The 27,168-nt window shown below is 37.4% G+C and overlaps 1 protein-coding gene across 2 annotated transcripts; it reads left to right on the forward strand.

Moving 5' to 3' along the window:
- The first annotated feature begins 767 nt into the window (after positions 1 to 767).
- Positions 768 to 17,206, forward strand: alpk1 (alpha-kinase 1). 2 transcript variants are annotated; one of them, XM_082161567.1, is made up of 14 exons: positions 768 to 981; positions 1,521 to 1,681; positions 2,644 to 2,798; positions 3,471 to 3,669; positions 5,544 to 5,603; positions 5,684 to 5,770; positions 8,791 to 8,867; positions 8,994 to 9,089; positions 9,160 to 9,264; positions 10,451 to 12,485; positions 12,740 to 12,887; positions 13,358 to 13,520; positions 14,062 to 14,245; positions 16,763 to 17,206. In XM_082161567.1, exons 2-14 carry the CDS (start codon positions 1,585 to 1,587, stop codon positions 16,951 to 16,953), a joined length of 3,597 nt encoding a protein of 1,198 aa, XP_082017693.1. In that variant the 5' UTR covers positions 768 to 981; positions 1,521 to 1,584; the 3' UTR covers positions 16,954 to 17,206. The 2 variants fall into 2 exon arrangements, with proteins under 2 accessions (XP_082017693.1, XP_082017692.1); XM_082161566.1 differs by having other exon boundaries at positions 1,584 to 1,681.
- Positions 17,207 to 27,168: the final 9,962 nt, after the last annotated feature.

Here is a 27,168-nt window from a genome sequence, read left to right on the forward strand (position 1 = left end):
GGAAATACAGATGAAACAGGAACAACTCCTGGACAAATTTGAATATAATGGACATGAATGAAATTCGACAACTTTTCGGCAAAAAGACAAATGACTTTCTGTCTATCGTTTGGGTTCAGAAGACTCGTAATGCATGAGTCATATAAACTAACATTATTATTCTCTAATGATATGATTAGAGAGATTTGTTTTGTCCTGGCTGAGGCACATGAATGTGTTCAGCTAATGATGCTCATCTGATGTGTTTATTCAAATGCAGATTCAGCAAAGGAATTATTTGCACGGAGAATCACAATGAGGAGTCAATTTGAGCTAGTGTCTAACAAATATTAACCAAGCTTTATTATATTTAAACATCATAAGTATACTAGTGTAGATGCGTCATTATAGTATTATTATTTTGTAATAAATAAATCATAAAAAAATAAATAAAATAAAAAAGTGCGACTCCGGTGGGACTCGAACCCACAACCTTTGAATCACTTCACTAGATTCGCCTAGAAGTCCAATGCGCTATCCATTGCGCCACGGAGCCACCTGTTGATCGGGAAGAATATTACACATATTATTCTGCTCATCGACACTGTGTATCGTTTGAAATGTGTGTTTTCTGAGTTTTTCTATCTTAAATGTTAACTGATCTGTAACGTTAGAAATATTAATATCTTACAAGTTGCTTTAGATCCGCATGTTTGTGTACAGTCTTGTGTCGCCAGTGCGTGCTGTGATTGGCTGAGACGCTGGGTCACGTCACGTCACACGGAAACTACAGGAACATGAAACGGGTCCGATATTGATATGTTACATTGTTAACTTCTTAACATAAACAAATAAACAAGGTTTACAAACAACGATTATTACATGGTACACATAAATACGGTAATGTAACTCTACCGGCGAGGACTTCTGGACGAGGGCGGGTTCATGGAAGTTCCCCTTTAGTTGACGTGTGTTTGACTGAACCGGTCGGGGTTGTTGAAGGTAAAACACATTTGCATTCATATGTTGCTTTAAGTCGTTTATTACCCGTTCCTTTTTGTTGAAAAATGATCCGTTTCCACGGTATTTGTAGTGTAATGTCGTGGAACGTGTGTTTTTAAGTTTAAAAGTAATTGTTTGAAACATGAAACAGTGATTTATATTTGATTACATTCGACTGTAAAATACAGAATGAAAGCCCATTTTCGCCACATAAAAAAAAAAAAAAAAAACTTTTGTAAATCATATAAATTATGACCGTAGAAATTGTGAATTAAAAAGTATTAATTATGACATTAAAAAGTCGAAATTATGACACAAAAAGTAAAATATGACTTAAAAAAGTTAATTAGTAGAGATTATGACATTACTTTTATGACAAGTCATAATTATAACACTATTATTTTGATTCTCTCATAATTCCGACTTTTTAAATGTATAGTTATGGCTTAGTATGTTATAATTTTGACTTTTTATATCATAATTGTGACATTTTATATCGTCATTAAGATTTACCAAAGCATGATTATTTTTTTCTTAAGTGGCAGAAATGGTCTAGTTGCTGCACGACTGTATTATACTGACGTGTTGTCCTGGTGTAACAGCATGAGTGACCAGGAGGTGTCGCTGTTGCTCCAGGAGTGTCTGAGGCGCGCAGTCACCGGACCACAGGGAGACACCGTGCTGCTCCCGCACCCCCGCGGTAATGACGCACAACACTCAGGCAGGCCTGTGCATACACGTTTATCTGTTCTATAGTAGTGTTGGGCAGATCGAGGCTTCGAAACACCCCACACCCTCTCCACGGTGACCCCTAGTGCTCAGAACAGTGTAAATACAACACAAACATGCATTAAAACACCCTTTACACATCTTTTTTATTTTTATTATTGAAAGTAAAATCTTTCAAATGCAATTATCTAATCATCTAATAAGATAACCAAGTGTCTATGTTCTTTTAGCAATTGTCAGGGTTTGTTTTGTTTGTTCTATGAGTGGCTCAGCTAAACAGACCCTTACTCTTAACTACCATTATTCATGTGAATTATACAAATGTCTAATTAAAACGTCTACAGATGTATAACACTGATCAGAGATCAGGTAAACCCACTGACACTGGTTCACTGGTCCTCAGCGACTCCTCATGATCAGCGGTGAAACATTGACATTTCAAAGCGTTTCAGAGCAGTTGTGCCGTAATGAAGCCTCGTTTACTGAAGTCATGTGACTGAGTTTGATACTCGCTTTGAACCACTGATTCGAAACAAAAGATTCGTAAAGGTTTCAAAGCTTCATGAAGCAGTGTTATCACTGTTTTATAGTTTTTTATTTATAGTGTTGGGGAAGCTACTCTGAAACCGTAGCTTGACTACTCATACGTTAAACTACAGTCAAACTACCCTTCTAGTTACTATGAAAAAGTAGCTAGCAACATTTAAGCTACATGTTTTTTTTTTTACAGTGACATTGTATATTACAAATAACTTAATCACTGTTAATGAAGAATGTTTTGATTTGGGGTTTAAAATAAAGCAGAATAATGAATCAATTTAAAAGGCTAGTCTTCGTTGTGAAATACCGACTCACTCCTGACATCCTTTAACAAAAACACCGAGCCAGGAAAGAGATATTCCTATTAAATAAGGCTTGACCTTTGACCCTCAGGGTGGTTTCCCGATGACCTGCACACGCTCCTACAGGAGGCGGCGGACAGAAAGTGGCCGTTCGTGGAGGAGAAATGGCAGTACAAACAGTCCGTGACGTCTGAGGACAAGATGAACACGTCGGACCTCGTCGGGGAGCATCTGCCGCAGTTACTGGTAATAACGGATATATTAATAATAATGAACAATTACAATTAATGGTGAACAATTAATCCGTGCAAGTTAATATCACGGAAGTGACGTTGACGTCCGGGTTAGCGGTAGCATTAGCCATCAGGCAAGTGTTATTTAAATAAACTCCTGATGTACTTACAAACTTTCCAATGCCTCGTTTTATGAGTACAGAACCTATTTGTGCTACTGTAGAAGTTTGGTGCCATTCTGGGCATTATTAGTGGAGTAATTTACCAGATACATCATAGGATCCGTTAGCGCCTGCACTAAACCATCCGACTGATGTCTCTAAATAAGCTCTAACTTTAATAATGTTGGACCAAGGGGAGAAAGGGCTTCTGGGTGGAGTTTGGCTCGAGGTCATGGTGCAAAGGACCCTAGGCTGAAATTACTCCGATCCGTCCCTTAAAGCTCCACAAAGGAACACAAGTCATTTTTGAGCATGACTTAAATATACTTTGGAGACGATTCTTATTCTTTAGAGAAAGTGCAGAAAACCAACTGAGGAATGAAAAACTCAAAACACTCTTAATAAAGGTATTATAAAATGTATACAGGATAGGCTTTTTAGTAGTTGGTCCATAGGTCGTATTTTTTAAACTCCATTGTTGATTCGAATAGCGGACCGTGATCTGAGTCCTGCTGTGATTCCAGGTGTTCCTCAGAGACAGCATCACATCTGGCGAGCCGCGGTTGGCCGTCGCCGTCGTGTTTCTGCTCGACCGGCTTCTGTATTGGATGGACGGATCGCATGTCCTGCTGAAGATTGCTAAAGCGTTGCACAAACGTTACCCGGACGTTCCCATCGCCCCCCAGGTCATCATTAGACAGGCTCGGGTCTATCTGAACACCGGTGAGCTCATCTCCATTCATGGAGTGTGTATGTATTCCCAGAGAACTAAAATATGTCGTTCAGTTAACGTTCCCATTAAGCTATGAAAATGTTCTCAGAACGTTCGATTTCATTTCCGCCTGAAAAAAAAGTCGGCCATTTTAAATTTTGTCCAAAACCTACTTTTTGCGATCTAGTTCTAGGTTTTTCGCCCGAACGAAACCAAACCAGTGCAGAAAGAAATTTTGCTGGACAGCAGGAGAAAATAGAGATGAAACAGGAAACAACTCCTGGACAAATTTGAATTTAATGGACATGAATGAAATTCGACAACTTTTCGGCAAAAAGACTGGGTTCAGAAGACTTGTAAATCATGAGTCATATTAACTAATATTATTATTCTCTAATGATATTCTTCTTTAGTTAGAACCTTTTTTTGTCCTGATTAGATCGCTGCAAAAAAATAACTGGATTTTCCCCTTTATATGTTTAAATCATGCATTTTGTTTTTGATTCTCGTCGCTAAATGGTGGCAAAACGTTTGAAGTGGGCGGAGCCACTTTTATTAAAATGGCTATAACTCCAGAACGAAATGAGATATTTTCACCAAACTTGGTACACATATGTACAAGCTCAATCTGAGGTCACAGTAAAAGAAACACAGCGATTGGACACTTGGTGGCGCTATAACATGAAAATAAATATGAAAATGGTTATAACCCCCCAACTCTTAGTCCGATTGACTTGAAAAATGGCATGCAGTGTCTTGGTCCAAGGTGCCATGTATGTCTATGAGGACATTGGCGTATCTCAAAAAATATGTCTGTCATCGGCCATCGGACAAGGGAAACATGGGCATGTTGGACTCATGGCCCTAGAAGTCTGTAAGAATTTTGAAAGAAATCGGCCACTAGTTGGTGCTAACAGGATTTTTACGCCTCTGTAATCACGTGATGTTTCACACATCCACACAATATGTATATCATGTGATAGATCACTGAACAACTTTGCCTCAAGAACCACTGCTGTCAATCAAATCGTCCATTAAATATTCACAATTGTATAAAAAACCTACTTTTGCGAACTAGTCCAAGGTTTTTCGCTCAATCTGAATAAAACCAACGCAGTACAATTCTCTGGACACTCCAGATCAATAATTATCCAAAAATGTTGAACTTTACCCTTTGAGTGGCTATAACAGGGTAATTCAGAAAATGGGTGTGGCCAAATTCCCACAGAAGCCTATAACTCATAAACAGAAACTCGGGACTTCACGGAATTAAGTGAGCACATGCGACATACGATTCTAAACAAGCATGCAAACATGTAAAGAGATCGGACCATAGGTGGCGCTATAACTGTTCAAAAGCTGTCAAATTCCCTATGGTAAATTGCCAGTATTGGCTGTAAATTGTCTTTTCCATCTATGATGTAAGTGGTTACAAGCTTGCATAATAAAACATAATATCTTTTTAAGCATTTTCTTAAAGGCCTTAAACGCTTGAACCCTGTTATTTGCTGATCGCAGTTATATTATCACAATGGGAACGTTATTTTGAACATTTCATTAACCATCCCAAAAAAGTAGTAACGTTCCAAAAAACTTTTGTGAACGTTAAGGGAACATTACATTGTATCATTCTTCAAACATTATGGGAATGTTACTTTTGAATGTTCTCTGAACGTTCTGAAACATTTAAAAAAATGTTCGATGAATGTCCAACTGAAATGTTTCAGGAAGCTGTATAATGTTTTTGTGCTAACGTTTTGAGAACATTACCATTGAACGAACGTTGTATTAATGTTACTGGTAGAACGTGTTCATAACGTTGAGAGAACGTTCCCTGTTGGCTGGATTGAGCTTTGACAGATTGTCTGGTGTTGTTGCGACGCAGGTAAACTGCAGAAGGCCGAGTTTATCCTCAGCAGTCTGATCAGTAATGAAGCTTCGACAGGTACCGTTTGCTTTCATTCCTCTTCCACCTGATCTGTCCATCTGTGCTGTGCTGTCTCTGAATGCTTCACTCTTCTTCAGGCGGTTGGACGTATCAGAAGGCCAGTGACCGGACGCTGGTACAGGCCGTCAGTCTTCAGGTGCGAGGACAAGTGCTTCAGACACTCGGTGAGGAATCAAGATCGACCCATGATCAAAACTCCACCAATCTCCTCCAGTGCTTCTGTGTCTGAGCGAGAGTTCATCGTTTATCAAGTACAAGTCTTTTAGTGTAATTGTACAAGCGTTCTCCTTCAGCTCGAGCTTCACGAGTCTTTCTGTGTCAAATCTCTGATTTCATCAAGGAAACGCAAGAATAACTGTGATATTGTTAGTAATATCTCAGCTGGACTGAAGCAGGTTTACTGGATTATCCAGACATCATTTATTATACAAATCATGAGTATCAAATATGATCATCGGGCTTTTGAGGAAGATTTATTTGTTCATCTCTCAATCATCATTGTTTTGCATTGCATTATATAATTAAAAACTACAGATCATACAACTAAGCATTTAAATATCATCTTACTAAGACATATTATTGGCAGATATTGATATTTATATGCATTTTATGAGAAAAATTTAATATTTACAATAGAGAGAGGGAGAGACACTACAATATTTAAACAGCCTTCATGCTAAGTATTAACATACTTAATGCAGAGTTTCAGTTTTATAGATAAAGTGTTTGAATTATAATCTGATCCCTCTGGAAAATAGTTTTTAGAAGATGAGGAAAATAAACATTTTACAGTCTTACACAGTTTTGCTTCTCAGGTAAATCTGTCTTGCTTTAAACCCTTTGCTGTCACCCCCCTTTTTGAAAATGTACATTAAAATGCACTATTCAAGCTTAAATGGTTGTAATTCAAGAATGCTTTGGAGTATAGACCTAAGTTTGGTCTTGTTTTAAAGGGGAAAAATAGCAGATTATTGCTGAAGTGAAAGCACTTCAAAAAATTAAAGTATGAAAAAGTTATGGAAGTTTAAATTTACATTAAATCAAATATAATTTATTTTATATTTTTATTTTATATAAAATATATATTTGACAAAATATGTTTTACAAAAAAATTACTATAAAATGAAAGCCATATATCTAACCAAGTTGTGTTCCAAATTTGAAGTTGATATCACAAAAATTGAAGTTCCCATGAGATTTTGTTTAGGCGTATTACCAAAAATAGCCACCGGGTGTCATTGAATTCCATTGAATTTAACTGTATGCATTCTAACATAACAAATTCATAAATTTCTGTCCAAATATCACTTCTGTCACAAAATATGGAACCTTGAGACTCAGACCTTTCTGACAATATGTGTTTTGTCAAGATTAGAAAATATTTTTATCATAAATTATGAAACATAATGATGCCCAAAAGGGGAGGAGCCTGATAAAATAATTTAGAGTACCGTTTCTATGGTAACACAATGTCCAATTTCAAAACAGTTTTCACAGGATGAATTCTGAGATCGTAAGCTTTCAAATGATACCTAATTTATGATAACTACTAAAATATGTAATGTAATAAAAAAAGGCGATAAAAAATATAATATCATATTTTAGAGGATAATATACATGTCATACTTTTTAGAAGATAATGTTATTTTATATTTTTTTATTGACAAATACTAGATTAAATGTTTTATTATGAACTTTTAGCATGAAAACCAAAGTTTCAATTATTAAAAGTGTGTTCGTTGACTTTTTGTGACAAACGCCAGAACTCCTGTTATGATGTCGATTTTTTGAGGTGCACTCTTGTCATAAATTCATCTATTACTGTTCCTGCATAAATTGTAACAAAAAACAGTGCTGAAATATCTATTAAGGAGTCTTAGACCTTTCCAACAATATATAGTTTGTCATGATTAAATTAGGATTTAATTGTAATATAGTGACGTAAACGTAGGCGTCCCGTATACGGGACGGTGACAGTTAAGGGGTTAAGGATGTTGAGGTCATTTATTCTTGTTGTACTTGGTTTTAAAAGACATAGATTAGTCCCCTACGCACCTGACTTAGGTTGAACCGAGTGTCCTTGACACCTGAAAATATTATACCCAGTTGAGTTGCCTCTGAACGCGCGGGTTGACGCCTAGCGTAGCTATTCTTACCGCATAAATAAAATGCCTAACTCATGACTTAACTCGCGTCACCTTCTTTCAATATGATTGGTTCAATTTGTAAAAGCAAGCCCAGCTTCAACTGCAGTAGCCACTGTTTAACCTGAAGAGGGCAGCACTCAGACGTTTTTACACCATATATTGTAGAATTAAAACACTTTATACCCAAATGTCAAAAAAAATTACTCGAATCAATGAACAGCACTAATAAAGCCCCAGTCTTACAGATCATTAACTAAAAAAAAAGTTGTTTTAGGGTTTAGTTACCTTTTAAGAGTTCAGTTTATTACTCAATATGTCATGACACAATGTAAACAGTATATATTTGATATTGTCTTTCACTTCAGAATTGTCCATGGACACAATACGCAAAGAACAGAACGTTTTAGTACATTTTGTTTCAAAGTGTTAGAATGTTAGGCCTAAAAAGGGAAGTTTAGAGGTTCGAATCATTAGTTTAAAAGATAGTTTACTACCTTATCTATTAAAAATCCATCACAGGCATTAATACTGTTATTCATCAAGGATTCATTAAATCAATCAAAATATTCTATTTCAAATAAACGCTGTTCTTTTGAACTTTCTATTCAATAATAAAATGTATCAGTTTCCACAAAAATCTGAACTGTTTTCAACACTGATAATAATCATAAATGTTTCTTGAGCATCAAATCCTCATATTAGAGTGATTTCTGAGGGATGTGACACTGAAGACTGGAGTAATGATGCTGAACATTCAGCTTTGATCACAGGAATAAATTACACTTTACTAGATATTCACATAGAAAACAGTTTTATTAAATTATAATATTATTTCACATTTTTTACTGTATTTTTGATTAAATACATACAGCCTTGGTGAGCAGAAGAGACTCTTTCAGAAACATTAAGAGCTTTGAATGGTAGAGTATAAAGAGAACAGTCATATCAGATTATGGTGAAAATTAAGGACTGTTTGAATCATTAGAGGTTTGGATGTGTGTGTGTTTCTGTAAATGTAAAGTTTGTGTGTATTGCAGGTCTGTGGCTCGAGGCGGCTGAACTCATATGGGCGTCTCTGATCGGCTTCTACGCTCTTCCACAACCTGATAAAAAGGTCTGGACACACTTTATACTACAAACACTGTTAACCTCTCTCTCTCCTTTAGCTCAGAAGTGTGTGTGTGTGTGTGAACACCAGTCATGCTCTCGACTCTGAATCAGTGGCTGTCGTTGTTTTCAGGGCATTGGGACGTCCCTCGGGCTCCTGGCCAACACACTGTCCTCCATGAACGACGGAGACTTCACTGTGCTTCAGGAAAAGCCACACATCGACCTGGTAAGACAGTCTGAGATGTCCTGGGTCGGGTTGTGCGTGTGCTGAGCGTCAGGTGTTCTCTCTCCTCCAGGGTTTTCTGGGAGAGACTCGGCATCGTCTGCTGTGTGCGGCGCGGGCCGCTAAGATGGCCGTCGTCTTCAGTCAGTATGGCTCTCTGTACGTCCTGACCAATGTGGTGAGTCCACTCTGTTTCAGCATAAACAACGTTATTCCTCAAGTATTTTATATCCTGAAGCACATTTTATACATTTATATATTCATTTTCTTTTAAATATGTGATTTATGAGATAAAAAAAAGTCCAAACATACAAAAAGTCAAAATAATGAGATAAAAGGTCAGAATTATGACTTTCAAAATTATGATAAAAAGTCGCCATGACTCATAATTATGATAAAAGTCAACATTATGAGATGTCAAAAAAAAAAAAAAAAAAAAAAAGTATGTCAAATCAAAAAGTCTCAATTATGAGATAGTAAGGCAAAATTGACAAAAGGTCAACGTTATGACATAAAAAGTCATTATGACAGTCATTAGTATATCAGTTATGACAGTCATAATTACGACAGTCAAAATAATGATATTAAGTCATGATTAAGATACAATTTTGAAATTATGGCATACTGAATCATAAATTATGAGATATATAGTACAAATTTTGATTATGAGATAAAAGGCTAGGATTATGACAGTCATAAATTATGATAAAAGAAATATAAATTATTAGAGGAAATTGACAAAAAGTCAAAATAATGATAGCAAGTAATTTTGTAATTTTTTACTTATCTCATTATGACTTCTTATGTCATAGTTATGACTTACCATAGCACAATGTTTTTCTTATGTGGTGGAAATGAGCTTCGATAAATATGCATGACTGTTTTCATTCACCGTTCACGCATTTTCTCTGTTATCATGCTAAATCTGTTCTACAGTCTCATGGTACGTTTACACGACAATGATATGCTTAAAATGGAGATGTTTTTCCTTTCAGTTTTCCGCGTACAGACGACACCATTGTCAAAACGATCCCCATTCACATGGAACCGCGAAAACAAATAAAAAACCCTGTGTTCTGCTGCCAGGCCACTAGATGGCGATGAAACACTATAGACTGAACATTTAATACGCGTCCTGCATGACCTCATCTTCTCCAGAGATTCGCGTTTTTGTCTGTTAACTTGCACTTTGAATCCCGTTTTCAAAACTTTGTCATGTAAACGAACAGCCAAAACGCATAAAAAGTTGTACGTTTTTAGTCGGAAATGGTGTCGTGGAAACAGCCCCTCAGTTTAGCGTGCTGTTATTCCCGACATTAACACTAGATGTGTTTTCATTTCCCCCTCCCAATGCTCTTTTGCAGGTCGCCCAGGGCGTGTGTTTACTATCCTACAGTTTCTCCAAGAAATGCCCCATGGAGGATCAGCAGACGTACCTGGATTTGGCCAAGGAGGCCTTTGAGATCGGCTTGTTAACAAAGACTGCAGGAGACGCCGTCACCAGCAAGCTGGAGTTGCACACATTCCTCAAAGCCGCGTATTGCTTAGCCACGACACACCGATGGATTAGCGGCGAATCCGAGACGGTCCTCGCGGCGACCAGCATCTGTCGGGAAGCCTTGGCGTTATTTGTCGAGTATTGTGCTAGAGCGGATTCCTCTTTGTGTTCTGAGATCATGGCGAGGATACAACAGATTAAGTCCTTGTTGAAAGTTGAACCCTTCCGTAATTCCGATGCACGCTCTTTTATTCCCGATAGCTACCGTTCAATGGAGTTCGGCCCTGTCTTGTTCACACTCAGCGATTTTACCAAGGTGTTGGATGTTTTTAAGAAGCACCACAAGTCGGTTTGTGAGGCGTTCGAGAAAGGCGTTCGAGGCGATCCGTGTTCGACTCATTCTCAATGCATAACAGCATTTCAGACGGACACAGAAGTTCTCCCAACGGCCAATCATTCGAATCCGCTTTCCTCCAAACAGAATCCATCTAGTAGCGGATCTTTAGTTATAGTTGATCAGGGTTGCGATGAACGAAGCAGTTTCGGATCTTTTGAGGCTCTTGATGGAGGTAAAGAAGCAAACGTCGTCTCTCCAAGCATTCCCGACAACATTAGATACAACAAAGGATCCCAAACTCAATCCCAACCAAAGCTAGAGCCCGTCATAACTGAAGGTGTTGAGGACAACGTACCAAATATATCAGGAACCCAACGGAGAGACCTTCGGAAGAACCTGGAAGCAAGAACGTCTTCGAGTTCCTCGTGGGAACACGTATCAGGATCGTCTCAGAGCGGCGTAGAAACCACAGATGATGATGTGGAGCAAAGCAGATTCGGATCTTATATGGGTCTTGATGACCAAAGCAATGGAAGTCGAGAAGCAAACGTCATCTCTCCAAGCAATCAAAGTAGCGTTCCCAACACCTTTAGACACAACAAAGGATCCCAAACTCAATCCCAACCAAAGATAGAGCCAATCACAACTGAAGACGTTGAGGACAACCTAACGAATACATCGAGAACCCAACAGAGAGACCTTCGGAAGAACCTGGAAGCAAGAACGTCTTCGAGTTCCTCGTGGGAACACGTATCGGGATCGTCTCAGAGCGGCGTAGAAACCACAGATGATGATGTGGAGCAAAGCAGATTCGGATCTTATACGGGTCTTGATGACCAAAGCAATGAAAGTCGAGAAGCAAACGTCGTCTCTCCAAGCAATCAAAGTAGCATTCCCAACACCTTTAGACACAACAAAGGATCCCAAACTCAATCCCAACCAAAGCTAGAGCCAATCACAACTGAAGACGTTGAGGACAACCTAACAAATACATCGGGTACCCAACGGAGAGACGTTCGGAAGAACCTGGAAGCGAGAACGTTTTCGAGTTCCATTAGCAGCGGTTCCTCATGGGAGCACGTATTGGGACAATCCCAGAGCGGCGTAGAAACTGTGGAGGACCTTGAAGATTCTTACCATGATGGCAACGAAATAAATAAAGGTGCCAAGCTTGGAGGGAGCACTTCCTCGTTTTCCCTGTGCGATAGCTTCGGATCGCACTCATCTTGGCAAAAACCGTCCGTGAGCCCCATCGCTAATGTAGAGCGCCTTGAACTGACGCACAAGAAGAAAGCGTTCCCGCAGAAGATTCAGGAAGGCCCAGGAACGACCACCGAGAGCGACCCGTTCGAGGAGCTGGGGTTTGAGCATCTGTCAGACTCTACGGGAGACGACGAGCTGTCGTGCAACGGATGCTTCCGGAACTGCATCATGGGAAGTACCGTTCTGACGGGGCGTGACTATCGAGCGCTCCTGGCCGGAGTTTGTGAAAGCTGCCTCGTCAAGCGGCTCCCGAACACCCCGCTGAAACGCCTGGACGACACGCAGCGTGAGAAGCCCTACGGTAGGGGACGCATGAATCTACATGTATCTTAATTGTGTGTGTGAGTGTGTGTGTGGGTAGGTTTAGGGGTTGGGTTAGTGTACAGTATAAAAACCATTACGCCTATGGAATGTCCTCACAAGTATAGCAAAACAAATGTGTGTGTGAGTGAGTGTGAATCTAATTGTAACTTGATTGAAGAATTTTTTAATATTTATACTGGAAAACAAGACAGAAATGTCTCTTTATGTCTCCTGTCTTCTTGTGTTCTGCAGATGCCATCGTCCTGAAGTACTCGAAGGCCTCTGGCGTCTGGATGGGCTGCGAAACCAGCGTTTATATTGGGAAACCAATGGGAGTCGAAGGCCAACAGAGAAAAGCCATTGCGCTTCAGTACCTGCACCAGGAGCAGCTTCTGAGCAGGTCAAACACACACATACGGATACATTATCATCGGAAGAGAGAGAGAAAATAAAATATTAAAGTCCACCTGTAGTGAAAACAAAGGTTAAATGTTGTTTATGTGTCTATGTGGTGTTTTTAATACGCTTTAAGACAAAGCATGTGTAAATTCATAAGTCGACAGCATTGCTGAGTATTTCCTCCTTAAAACTGCAGTGAACCAAAGACAGTGAACCATATTATATATTCTTGTATTATAAGAAATGTCTTTGATTTGTTTTGTTTTTTTAAACTTTTAATTATATTCAATACATTTTAATAATAACAATAATTATTTCATATTTATGATTATAGATATTATTATTATTATTAGTAGTAGTAGTATTGTTGTTGTTGTATAGTCATATTAAATGAGAGAAAAGAATGTCCTCAGTCGACTCATGCCTGACTGTAATGTAAATGTAATGCTAATAATCATATTCTCTGCTCAGTTATGTAGGGAAGGAGTACCTGAAGAATAAAGGTCTTCACGCGCACCTGGACGACGTGGAGAGACAGATGACGGCACAATACTACGTCACCGAGTTTAATAAACGCCTGTATGATAATAACATCACAACCCAGATCTTCTTCATCCCCTCTGAAGTGCTGCTGGTGAGATCAACACGTTATTAATATTTTATCACAATGGACAAATATGTCTCGCACATTTAGAGAGGCTGTATTTTTAAACAGAACGCAACATGATTGATGCATTAGACTGAATGTGTAATAATTAATTATGGTGGTAAATCAGTTGGTAAGTTATTATTATTATTATTATTATTATTAAAAAAATATTTTTATTAGAATTTTGCAGTGCAATAGTATTATTCGAGTAGTAATATTTAAGTTTATTGATTTTTAAATTTGTATAAAATATTTTGAATAATAATAATATTAATATTAATAATAAATATTATTAATAATAAATACCAGTTTTTATTTGACCATGCAATAGCATTATTGGAATACTAATATATTTAAGGAATTTTAATTGTAAAATGCAAATTATGATAAAATAAAATTAATAAAAATTATATTAATTATTATTATTATTATTATTATTAAATACTTATTGTTTATAGTTTAATAGTATTTTTGGAATAGTAATATATTTGTTTATTGACTTTTAACTTGTAAAATGCACTTTCAGGTTCTGGAGTCACACCGTATCGTGACCTGTTTATCTGCAGAGCCGTTCATGTCTGGGACGTTTGTAAAACTCACCAACAACGCAAAAGGCAAAGCGAAGATCGACGCGACCCAGTACGGCATCGCCTTCGGTCATTTCACCTACGAGTTTTCCGGGCGTCAGGAGGTGGTGGTGGATCTGCAAGGTACATCTGAACCCTGAAAAACTAAATTATGTTAACCCTAAAAAAACTATTTATGTTAACCCTGAAAAACCTAATTTATGTTAACCCCGAAAAAACTAATTTATGTTAACCCTAAAAAAACTATTTATGTTAACCCTGAAAAACCTAATTTATGTTAACCCCGAAAAAACTAATTTATGTTAACCCTAAAAAACCTAATTTATGTTAACCCTAAAAAAAACTATTTATGTTAATCCTGAAAACCCTAATTTATGTTAACCCTAAAAAACTATTTATGTTAACCCTAAAAAAAAAGTATTTATGTTAACCCTGAAAACCCTAATTTATGTTAACCCTAAAAAAAACTAATTTATGTTAATCCTGAAAAACCTTATTTATGTTAACCCTGAAAAACGATTTATGTTAACCCCAAAAAACCTTATTTATGTTAACCCCAAAAAACATATTTACTGTATGTTAACCCCAAAAAACATATTTACTGTATGTTAACCCTGAAAAACCTAATTTATGTTAACCCTAAAACAACTTATTTATGTTAACCCTGAAAAACTATTTATGTTAACCCCAAAAAACATATTTATGTTAACCCTGAAAAACCTAATTTATGTTAACCCCAAAACAACGTATTTATGTTAATCCCAAAACAACTTATTTATGTTAACCCTGAAAAACTATTTATGTTAACTCGAAAAAAACTTATTTATGTTAACCCCCCAAAAAAACTTGTTAACCCCAAAAAAACATATTTATGTTAACCCTAAAAAAACATATTTATGTTAACCCTAAAAAAAACATTTATGTTAACCCTAAAAAACATATTTATGTTAACCCCAAAAAACATATTTATGTTAACCCTGAAAAACTATTTGTTAACCCTAAAACTATTTATGTTAAATCTGAAAAACTATTTATGTTAATCCCAAAACAACGTATTTATGTTAACCCTGAAAAACTATTTATGTTAACTCCAAAAAACCTTATTTATGTTAACTCCAAAAAACCTTATTTATGTTAACCCCGAAAAACCGCCAGTTTCACACACTACTAACTCAACCAGGCCCCGCCCCTTTATTCTGAGTATGAATTATTATAATAAGGAATATTGTGTTCATTCCCGGAAGAAACTCAAGATACAATGGAGGTTTTTGGGGGGTTAACATAAATAAGGTTTTTTGGGGTTAACATACGTTTTTCAGGGTTAACATAAATAAGGTTTTTCAGGGTTAACATAAATAAGGTTTTTCAGGGTTAACATAAATACGTTTTTTCAGGGTTAAAATAAATAAGGTTTTTTAGGGTTAACAAATAAGTTTTTTTTAGGGTTAACATAAATAAGTTTTTTTTAGGGTTAACATAAATACGTTTTTTTTAGGGTTAACATAAATACGTTTTTTGGGGTTAACATAAATATGTTTTTTTGGGGTTGACATAAATATGTTTTTTTGGGGGGGTTAACATAAATATGTTTTTTTGGGGTTAACATAAATAAGGTTATGGAAAGGGGCGGGACATTTCCCAAACACACTCGAAGCGCTCGACCAATCACAACACACTGCTCCAGCCGACCAATCAGAGCACAGTGTGCTTTTCAGAAGGAGGGGCTTCATAGAGACAGGAAGTAAACAGAGCGTTACTGACAGACTGGGAAGAGAGGAGCCGCAACAATGGAGAATATGAGGAGAATAATCAACATCCAAACAGGAAAACCTGTTCTAGTAGAGCCTGAAAACAACATCTTTAAGAGTGTGTGTTACATGCCACATGCACAAACATCGAGAGCGGCACCCGTTAAAATGGATGACGCCCGGAGTTCAATCTCCTGCTCCCATAAACACAACGGCACACAGCCAAGATATCAAGAAAAGTGATTTATTTGTTTACAAAAGGGTCTTTGCTGTTCTTTAAAAAAAAGTATGTCACTGAGAGGTTTTTCAGTCGGCCAAAAAAACAAACAAAAGGGGAGTCTCTAACTAAGTTTTAAACCCTCTTACCTGGAATAAAAACTATAAGTAAAATACATTGTTCTTACCTCCCTTACTGACCAATAACAGGAGAAAATAATGTTAAAGAAAAAGGGCCTCTTGTCTCTCTCAGGAATTTGTTTTACAAAGATAAGAGGAGTAAGCTAGATACAATTACCGGCCTATACCGCTACAACAGTTAAAGCTCCTCTATAGGAAAGTTCACATGAGCTGGTGAACGGACAGCACGAATCTCACTCTAGATTTACAACTCGTTTTGGGCAGCAGTCGTACACACACGCTCTACCATGGAAGCAGGAGGGTGAACTCGACGAAGAGACGGTTCACTCTGCTTTTACACACACGCTGACACGCTGAGTGGCTTCAGCCGCACCCACTTAGCAGCTGCACCTGTTGCTCTCAAATGAGCGGGGAGGGAGAGAAGAACACAACAAGAAACATGCATACACTCACATGTGGTACAACAATCATTAAACGACATTTACGTTCTGACACGTAACACTGTGTTTGAAAAATGTTCCCGTTTTCTCCTCAGGATGGACCACGGCCAGCGGGAAAGGTTTGACGTACTTGACCGACCCTCAGATTCACTCGCTCAGAAAGGCCAGATCCAGCAACAACCAGCAGAGGGGAATCAACGACTTCATCAAATATCAGCACGGAGACGACTGCAACGAGATCTGCCGAGCCGCCCGACTCACACACATTACACCACATACACGATAATAACATCATATAATCATGCTTTTCAAAGCAGTGATAAACAGTCATGATCAATGATGCAAACTTCATCAAATATGAGACTAACTCAAATTCTGAATACCTGAATTCACCCAAATATAAAAGAAAAATGTGTTTTATTTATTGCAATATATAGGGAATTACAATGTTGATTCTGTATGAGAAATGAGGAACTGACTATCACCAGTCAGACCACAACAACCTTTACACTCAATAAATCCAGTTCCACATTGTGAAATATGTGGGTCACTCTCAATAACAGAGTCATATGACAGTGACATCATTAATGCATCATGTGACTAAAACCAGAAGAACTCCATTCCAGAGATTCAGAACACACACACACACACACACACACGAACACAAGATACTCTCTCAAGATTCAAATAGCTTTATTGGCATGGTGAAATAAATCTGTTAATTGCCAAAGCATTAATAACACTATACAATAAAAAATGCTAATATTTTAATTGTTATTAATTTATTATTAAATTAATTTCTCTCGATATTTCATCATAATACACTTTCACAATTTTTTTAAGAACACACACACTCACTCACTCAGACAAACACACACACTCACTCACATACACACACACACACTTTTTTTTCTACCATTAGGGGGTCCACCGTTTTTTGCCCAATTGTGGGGTCCACCACTTCCAGTGGTTCTACAGGCTTGTAAAAAATCAAGCAAGATAACAAAAAATCCTGATAAGAAATATCACTTCAATATACCAAAATTCAAACAAAATTGTTTGCACATGCGTTTTTGTGTCACTTGTGGGGCCCGGATCTAACATTTAGGAGTTGTGGGGTCCACTTTCACAGATACACACACATTTCTAATCTTTATATCTTAAAAGGGACCAAAGTCACTATATGTAAAACATCAACTACTTCTATTATTTGCCCTTGATTACCATCTAAACTTTCTTATATTATAATGTATATCCTCTAAATTAATCTGCACACGTCTATATTGGCAAGGCAAGTTTATTTATATAGCATAGAAGTGCTTTACATAGAAGAAATTAAAATAAGAATAGAATAAAGAAATAAGAATAATTAAAACAGTTTAGAAAAATAAAATACAGTACAAACAATCGGACGAACAGCGGCACAGTGCTCATTCAGTAAATGCACAGCTAAACAGAAGTGTTTTGAGTCTGGATTTGAAAGTGACCACTGTAGGAGCACATCTGCGGCTGGCATAATAGCTAAAAGCAGATTCGCCATGCTTAGAGTGAACCCTTGGTATATATTAGTTTAGCCATTAACATGGCATAAAAAAAGCCAATCCAGAGACTTTTCTAAATCAATGAGCCCTCAAATGTTGGTCACAGCCTGACCTGCTTCAGTCTGCAGGACACCAACTCTACTTTGTCTGCATGTATTGGTCATTGAATGAACTGTGCAGTTTTGCTGAAGGGGATCTTATTTGTCCCATGGTTATTTATCCTCTATTTCTAATGAAGTTTTGTTCCTAGCCAGTCGTGTTCACTGCAGCCTAAGATAATATTCTCCTAAATTGAGGACTTCACATGAAAACTCCCTATTCATCTAATGAATAAAGACTTTAAGACCCTGTGGAATTATAGCACTAATACCGCAAGTAATTTTTACAATAAACACTGGATTAAAAAACAACTTTACAACATGATTTGTCCTCAATGAAAATGTATTTGGTAAAACACAATGGCTAGTTCCATACAAAAAGAGATTAAACAACATTTTACATTTCAAATGGGTAAAAAAATAAAGCTTTTGGACAATGTAACAGTAATAAACATGCTATAAGCAACTCATGGCATTACAACGCAAGAGTCAACAGTCTGATTTTTGGACATTTGACTGGATCTACCCCAGTCTACTTTATAATATAAGACAACAAAGAACTTCAAAGGGTTAGTTCCCCCCAAAATGAACATTCTGCCTTTATTCACTCACCATCAAGGCCTTCTAAACCGATAAGAAACTTGTTCATCTTCAGACCACAACTGAAGATATTTGAATGAAACCTGAGAGATTTCCATCTTTCCATCTAAAAACTGTTCATCCTAAACTTTAAACATTCATAAAGAAAAAGTTATCCATGTGAATCCAGAGGTTTAATCCCAATTTTATGGGGAAATGTCAATGTTTCGTGTGCCAAAAAAAAAAATTATTCTGTCTTCACTTCCACAGATCAACACATGAATCTTACCTCATGAACACAAATCTATATGAAAGTAAAGATATTTTGTCAAACTTTTTTTTGGCACATACAAATTATTAATAATAATAATTTATTGTCATTGCAATGATACAACGAGATTACATTAGAGGGTTTCAAAACCCTGGTCCTCGAGGGCCACTGTCCTACGGAGTTTAGCTCCAACCTTGATTAAACTCACCTGCCTGTAATCCTGAAGAGCTTAATTAGCTGGTTCAGGTGAGTTTGATTAGGGTTGGAGCTAAACTCTGCAGGACGGTGGCCCTCGAGGACCAGGGTTGAGAACAATCAACACTGCAATTTCATGTGCGAGAGATCAGCAATAGCATATTTTGTAAACAGGGAACAGCGACACATAACAAACAAGAAAAATCGTATATGAGATGAAGAATCATTAGTAACCACGAAAAATGTGTATAATTGTGTGCGCTGCAGCGATGCAAAGTCCAGTTCACAGTTATTGCATTGGTGGATAATATGAATAATAGATGGATTAAGTGAGATCAACAACAGCACAAAAACAGGGCAAAACGATATACAACAAACAAGGAAAAGGGCATATGAGGCAAAGAATCCCTTTTAACCAGAAAATTTGTATAATTGTGTGTGCTGCATCAATGCAAAGTCCAGTTCACAGTTATTGCAATTGTTGGATCAAAGAACTCATAAAGCCTGAAAAGTAGTCATGTCTCGGCTGCAAGATGCCTAGCTGGATTCAATGATGAAACTGGCAAATATCAACGTCCATCTCTTGCTCGCAAAGTTGGACATGGCTTGCACGCTTTAGCCATGCTTATCAAATCTGAAGGATTGAAGATGAAAGATCAACAGACTGCCAAAGATGCTGAGGAATGTGCACTGCTATACCAAGAAAGTAGGAAATTTGACATAGCAAGTCAAGCGCTAACTCAGCTTAACCAGACCAAGTAGAATTCTCCTCAGATTCTACCATTCACACAGGATGTCCACAGACTGCATTGCTATTTGTCTCGGAAACAGCAGAAGCAATTGAATGCCCTGCAAGAAGAGCCTTCTCCCTTGAACTGGAAGGATGTTGCTAAAGTGACCCTGGCGCAAGTTATCCTCTTCAACTGACGAAGAGCAGAAGGATACATCAGAAACACACAAAGATGTTAACCTAGCCCTTACAGCACTGGAGCAGAAGCTTTGCAAACATTTTGTTCGGATTGCCATAGTAGGAAAGAGAGGGAGGAAAGTCCCTGTTCTCCTTACCCCGGTCATGAGAGAATCGCTCGATACTCTGACTGAAAAGCGAGGAGAATGTTGAGTACTGAGTGAAAACGGATATTTGTTTGCATTGCCGCTCTGTCCATTACTTGAGGGGTTCCGATTGCATTAGGCAGTTTGGGAATGAATGTGATGACATCAAACATCCCAAAGCGCTAACCTCAATGAAACTTATGAAACACATTGCTACTCTGTCGACTGTTCTGAATCTCAAGACTACAGAACTCGACCAATTGGCAGATTTCCTTGGGCATAACATCGGGGTCCACAGAAAGCACTACCGCCTTCCAGAGGGCACCCTCCAGCTAGCTAAAATAAGCAAAGTTCTTCTAGCACTGGAACAGGGACGGCTAGGAGAATACAAGGGGAAGAATCTGGATGAAATTCAGCTTTATGTGACTGGTATTGATATACAAGTCTTTTTTATTAAGGAAAGTTAAAAAGCACAGCATTGTCCATTTATAAATCGATCACTTTTAGAACAGTAGATAGTATTTGATAAGTAATAGAATAGAATAGAACAGAGTAGAAGTATTTGACCTCAACATACTGAAGAAGAGGGCAGGTTTTATTGTTATAATGTGACTAACTAGACAATTTTAGTCTATTCAGCTATTTATGTAGTCATTTTGTATAATCTTGACAGATTGCAGTTTCACAACTCATTGAATCATTGAACAGAATCCCTATTAATCAGAAAATGTGTATAATTGTGTGTGCTGCATCAATGCAAAGTCCAGTTCACTGTTATTGTAATTGTTGTATAATGTTAAGTTAGTGGATTAAGTGAGTGCATTCACATAACTTCATCAAATTGGTATTAGACCACATGGATTACTACTACTTTATAAATGTTCTGAAGCTTGAAAGTTTAGGGTGAGGTTGAAGTTTAGGATGAACAATGGAGGGACAGAAATATCTCAGGTTTCATTCACAATATTTTCATCTGTGTTCCAAAGATGAACAAATTTCTTATGGGTTTGGAATAACAAAGTAGAGTAAATGACAACTAACCCTTTAAAAGGATAATACAATGGAAAACTAAATGTCAACTTTGTTGAAAACATTTAGAACACATGTCCCGATGTGAATGCTAGTGGGAAGGCATCCAATACGTTGAGATACCTGTATTTCCCCGTACTTTCCTTCTTATGGCAGAAATACGATTTTTGATGAAGTATTTGACCGCCTTCCAGTCTCGATTTCCTAAAGCTTGAGCTTCTGCATCAACGCAGCGCTGACAGTCCTCTTTCCCTGGAAAGAGCTCCTCACAATGAATTTCCTTAGGTGCCTTTCTACTGCCGCACATTCATCTGTTGTCCAGCTTCTTTTGGCAGCAGTTTCTTTACCTAAGTATACATAAAAAGAACATGTTATTAAGTTTAGGTTAATGTCTTAAGTTTAGAATTTTTAAACCTTAATCTGAACTGAAAGACTATTGGATTGATCACACAGGCCATTCATTGCCATATTGACTTGGTTCAGAGACTAAAAATACAATTTTAGTTTGTTTCTGAATAAAACTTTTGACTAATAATAATAATAATAATAATAATAAATCAGGGCAATCCAGTAAAAGGTGTGGTAGCACTTTATTTTGATGGTCCCCTTTAGACATTCTAACAATGTAACAATGCACCTACACGTCAACTACCTCTCATTCCGCATTAGTAGACCGTCTACTTAAAGTACATTTGCCAAAATTGTATAAAGTACTTTGTTTTATGGACATTTTTATTTAAAAAACAAGACAAGGATTATTAGCAATGACTTTTACAGTCCGTATCTCATATTTTACGCATTGTCCTGTTAAACATGGCAGTCCCACATCGATGGGAATATGCATATGGAAATTGTATGCAGATGAATGTATTAAAACTTTTGTGCGAACGCAAAATCTTCCCTTTGTGCATCCCACACTTTTAGAATGAAATCTAAGCAAAGTGTTTTACATTTACATAGTACAATTTTCCTTTTGATCATATAATGAAAATGTTTAACCCAAAAATTCTGTCATCATTTACTCACCCACATGTTGTTCCAAATCTGTATGAGTTTCTTTCTTCTGCTGAACACAAGACATTTTAAAGAATGGGGGTAACCAGAGAGTTGACGGCGCCACTGACGTTCAAATTAGGAAAAAAATACTACAGAAGTCAGTGGTGCCATCAACTGTCTGGTTACCCACATTCTTTAAAATGTCTTGTGTTCAGCAGAAGAAAGAAACTCATACAGGTTTGGAACAACATGAAGGTGAGTAAATGACAATTAAAATTTTGGGGTAAACTATCCCTTTAAACCTTATGCTCAATAATTCTGTTTGAGGTTGTAAACCAAATATAATCAGAATAATATAGCTGCAAGCAGCAATTATCGGGGCCAAGCGCAAGCAGATGACAGGATATGCCAACATGGCTGAAGGTGTCAGACCAACTGCAACAATGAGCAATTAAATACATTTAAAGAGGATTTTAAGCGAAATGGCTGAAAAATCATATAAAAAGTCATTCAAAATATGATTTAATGGATTATCACTTTCGACCAATAGGTGGCGCTGTTACAAAACTGATGTGATGTGGTCAGAGTGAAGTGACAATGACACATACAAAGTTTGGTGTCAATATGTCAAGGCATTGCAGAGATAAAGCCTGAATAGTGCTTTTACCATCATGCCTCAACTTTGCTGCTGCGCTATACGAAAACGGTTTCGTCTATCGACACGAAAACCATAACTTTTAGTCAGCACAGTCTGGAGATGATACGATTCAATTTTGGTGAAGATTGGAGCAACAGCCTAGGAGGAGTTCGAAAAAGTAGGTTTTGAATGAAAATCAAGATGGCGGACAGGAAGTTCGGCCAAATAAGAAAAACTTGGTATCTTTGTTCTCGGCTTGACCCAAGGAATCTATTAAGACCAGTGGCATTTCAATAGCCAGATTTAATCAAATGTTATTATCCTTTTTGGAAATGTTTTTATAATTTTTGACCACTAGGTGGCGCTGTCTCGAAATTTTTTGGGTACCTTCAGGGGATGGTGTTGATGGCACATTCTGAGTTTCGTAATATCACACCAATGCATTTGTTTAGTAAAGCATTTTATTTCACAAAACTGTATTGAAGTCAATGGGAATTTCATGTTTTGTTCTATTATAGCGCCACCAAGAGGCTCAGTCCCACCATTTTTTTTGTGTGTCCTCAGAGTGAGCCCATACAAATGTGTGTCAATTTTGGTGAAAATATCTCAATTTGCTTCGGAGTTATAGACATTTATATGAAACAACACGTTAAAAATGACTGACACATGACTTTGATTGGATTTTACTACCCCTTACTATCAATATTTTCGCATTTGGGCATTGGCGTATAGCTATCGACCTATGTTTCCAAACTTCTGACGGTGGTTTCGTCTCGATCGGACTAGCGGTTTCGAAGATATAGCCAAATGCTTTTTAAGCGCTAAATCTCAACGCTACACAAACCGTAAGGCGAAACCTAGCATGTTTGGTATCGTTGGACTCGGCAACGACTCAGGAGTCTAAAGAGATGACTTTTGTGAAAATAAGTTGACCACACCCAAAGTTATAAGCATTTGGGGAAAAAAATTTACCACTAGGTGGCGCTGTTTCGAAACTTCCCAGGCTCTTTCAGGACATCGTGCTGATGACCCATACCGAGTTTCGTAACAATCCGTACATGCGTTCATAAAATACAGCATTTTAGCACATAATTAAAAATGGCCAACAGCCAAAATGACTGATCTGGGAAGATTGGATATCAGTCGATTCGGCATGATGCCCTGAATCTAACGAGACCACTTTTATGATTTTTGGACAAACCATTCAGAAGTTATAAGCAAAAACAGCCATTTTTCATATCTCCGGACCAGTAGGTGGCACTGCGCCGAAACGCAGCATGTAGCCTCAGGTCATGCTTGTGATGATATGTACCAAGTTTGGTCTGAATATGATAAAGTGTTGAGCAGATAGAGGCTTGTGTCTGTTTTCGCAAGCGCTACGTATAATTTGTTTGCGCTGTATTCGAGAACGGTTTGACGAATCAATACGAATTCCATAACTTTTTGTCGTCATGGTCTGAAGATGATCTGATTCAATTTTTGTGGAAATTGGAGCAACGGCCTAGGAGGAGTTCGAAAAAGTAGGTTTTTCGGAAAATTCAAAATGGCGGAAAAATTATTATGACGGAAAATGACGTCATATGGTGCATTCGAATCGTCTTGAACTAAGGAATCAGAGGAAAAAAGAATTTTGTTTCTAGCCCTTGTGGTTCAAATGTTATTAGCATAAACATGAGTGCAACTTTGGACAGCTGGTGGCGCTAGAGGGAATGAATTGGAGACTCCAAATTTGCTATGCTGATAGTTCAGACTCTCCTCTATCAGTGTGCCAAATTTGAAAACTTTCCCGCAAGTGGTTCTATGGGCTGCCATAGACTCCCAGTCGGAAAAATGAAGAATAATAATAAATATAGCTGCAAGCAGCCATTACCGGGGCCAAGCAGAATAAGACGACAAGACATGGCTGAAAGTGTCAGATCAACTGCAACAATGAGCAATTAAAGACATTTAAAGAGGATTTTAGGCGAAATGGCTGAAAAATCATAGAAAGAGTAATTAAAAATATGATTTAATTGATTGTCACTTTTGACCATTAGGTGGCGCTGTCTCAAAATATTTTGGGTACCTTCAGGGGATGGTGCTGATGGCACATTCTGAGTTTCGTAATATTACACCAATGCATTTGTTCAGTATAGCATTTTATTTCACAAAACTGTATTGAAGTCAATGGGAATTTCATGTTTTGTTCTGTTATAGCGCCACCAAGAGGCTCAGTCCCACAATTTTTTTTACGTGTCCTCAGAGTGAGCCCATACATATGTGTGTCAATTTTGGTGAAGATATCTCAATTCGCTTCGGAGTTATAGACATTTATATGAAAAAACACGTAAAAAATGACTGACACATGACTTTGATTGGAATTTACTACCCCTAAACATCAAAATTTTCGCATTTGGGCATTGGCGTATAGCTATCGACCTATGTTTCCAAACTTCTGACGGAGGTTTCGTCTCGATCGGACAAGCGGTTTCGAAGATATAACTGAGCCTCGACTCTACAGCGATCTGTCAGACACATTAAAGAGTCACAAAACGGTATTTATTGTTTAAATGTGTCTAAAAAATGACTACATTTGAAAGGTGAGACTTTGTTTCATATTAAAAGTACTTGTCTGTCACCGCGCAGTCTTTTTTCTGATCCGCAATGTATTTTTCACTGCGTGAGAACTTGGTGTGGGTGTGAGAGTGGCGTCGCTTGTCAGACATAGCAACAGTAACTAAAGTGGGCGGGTCTTTGCGAACGGTCATTGACAGTATGGACGGGGATTCGCTAGTCCCAATTCAAAACAAATTTCATCACATTCCATCATTGTTCGTTTCAAACATGTGAGAGCATCAAAATGATCCATGGGTGAAATTGATTGGATTTAATAATTTTTTTTGTCAGTTCCTATCATAATTTTAACATTTTGGCGTTATTGTTTAGCTATTTACCTATATTTTCAAATTTCCTTTGTTTTTTTGTTGTTGTCTAGATCGGACTAACGGCTTTGAAGATAACCAACATTTTTTAAAGCTCTAAATGACACTTACAAAAACCATAAGGCGAAACCTGGCATGTTTGGTATTGTTGGACTCGGCAAGGATTCTTAGGAGGTCACTCTTGTGAAAATTTTCTTTGGGTCCTTTACTTTTTACGTTGTACATCAATGATGTTCCATCTGTCTGTCCTAACACTAACATTCAAATGTATGCAGATGACACTGTTATTTATATACACGGAAGTAGTGTGTCACAATTTGCAAATGAACTTACAGAATCCCTGGTTCATGTTGCAGCTTGGCTAGAACAATGCTGGTTACAGTTAAACATCTCTAAAATAGTGTGTATGTTTATCAGCAAAACTAAGAATTTAAGTATAGTGCCAGATGTATTTGTATCAGGGGAAAGATTACAAGTTTTATCTGAATATAAGTACCTTGGTATTCTGATTGATTCCAAACTTTCATTTAAGGCACAGGTTAAAAAGGTCTGTAACCGGGTCAGATTTAGTTTATCAAATTTTAGATTTATTCGTGATTATATGTCGTCTGATGTCGCTTTGATGTATATGCATTCCATGATTATTTCTCATATTTCGTATATTGTTTAACTACTTGGTCACAAGCTAGTGTTACTACTCTGAAACCACTAGAGTCTTTGTATAAACAATCACTTAAAACTTTTGATAAGAAATCAATTCGGTTTCATCACTGCTCAATATTAAAAAAATGCAACTTGCTAAGCTGGGATAACTTGATAAAATATGTACATATATGTCTGATGTTTAAGACTATACATAGCCTGTCTTCACCACTAAAACAGTTTGTGAATATTAGAACAACTGCTCACCGATTTACAAGGGGTGGGGAAAGAGGGGACTGTATTATCCCTTTGAAAAGAAGTAACTTTAGCCAGTCTGTATTTTCGGTCAAAGCTGCAAGGGAATGGAACTCCGTCCCATCAACAATTAGACGATTACATGCTTTTGGCTCTTTTCAGTCTCATCTTAAAAAATGGTTACTGACAATTCAGCACTGTCAACATTAGTATTGTATTCTTGACAATGGACTTCTTTGTACTAATTGTTCTTTGCTATGTTGCTCTCTTCTGTTGCAATCTTT

This window comes from Leuciscus leuciscus, assembly GCF_965113295.1.
Source record: "Leuciscus leuciscus genome assembly, chromosome: 2".
NCBI lineage: Eukaryota > Metazoa > Chordata > Actinopteri > Cypriniformes > Leuciscidae > Leuciscus > Leuciscus leuciscus.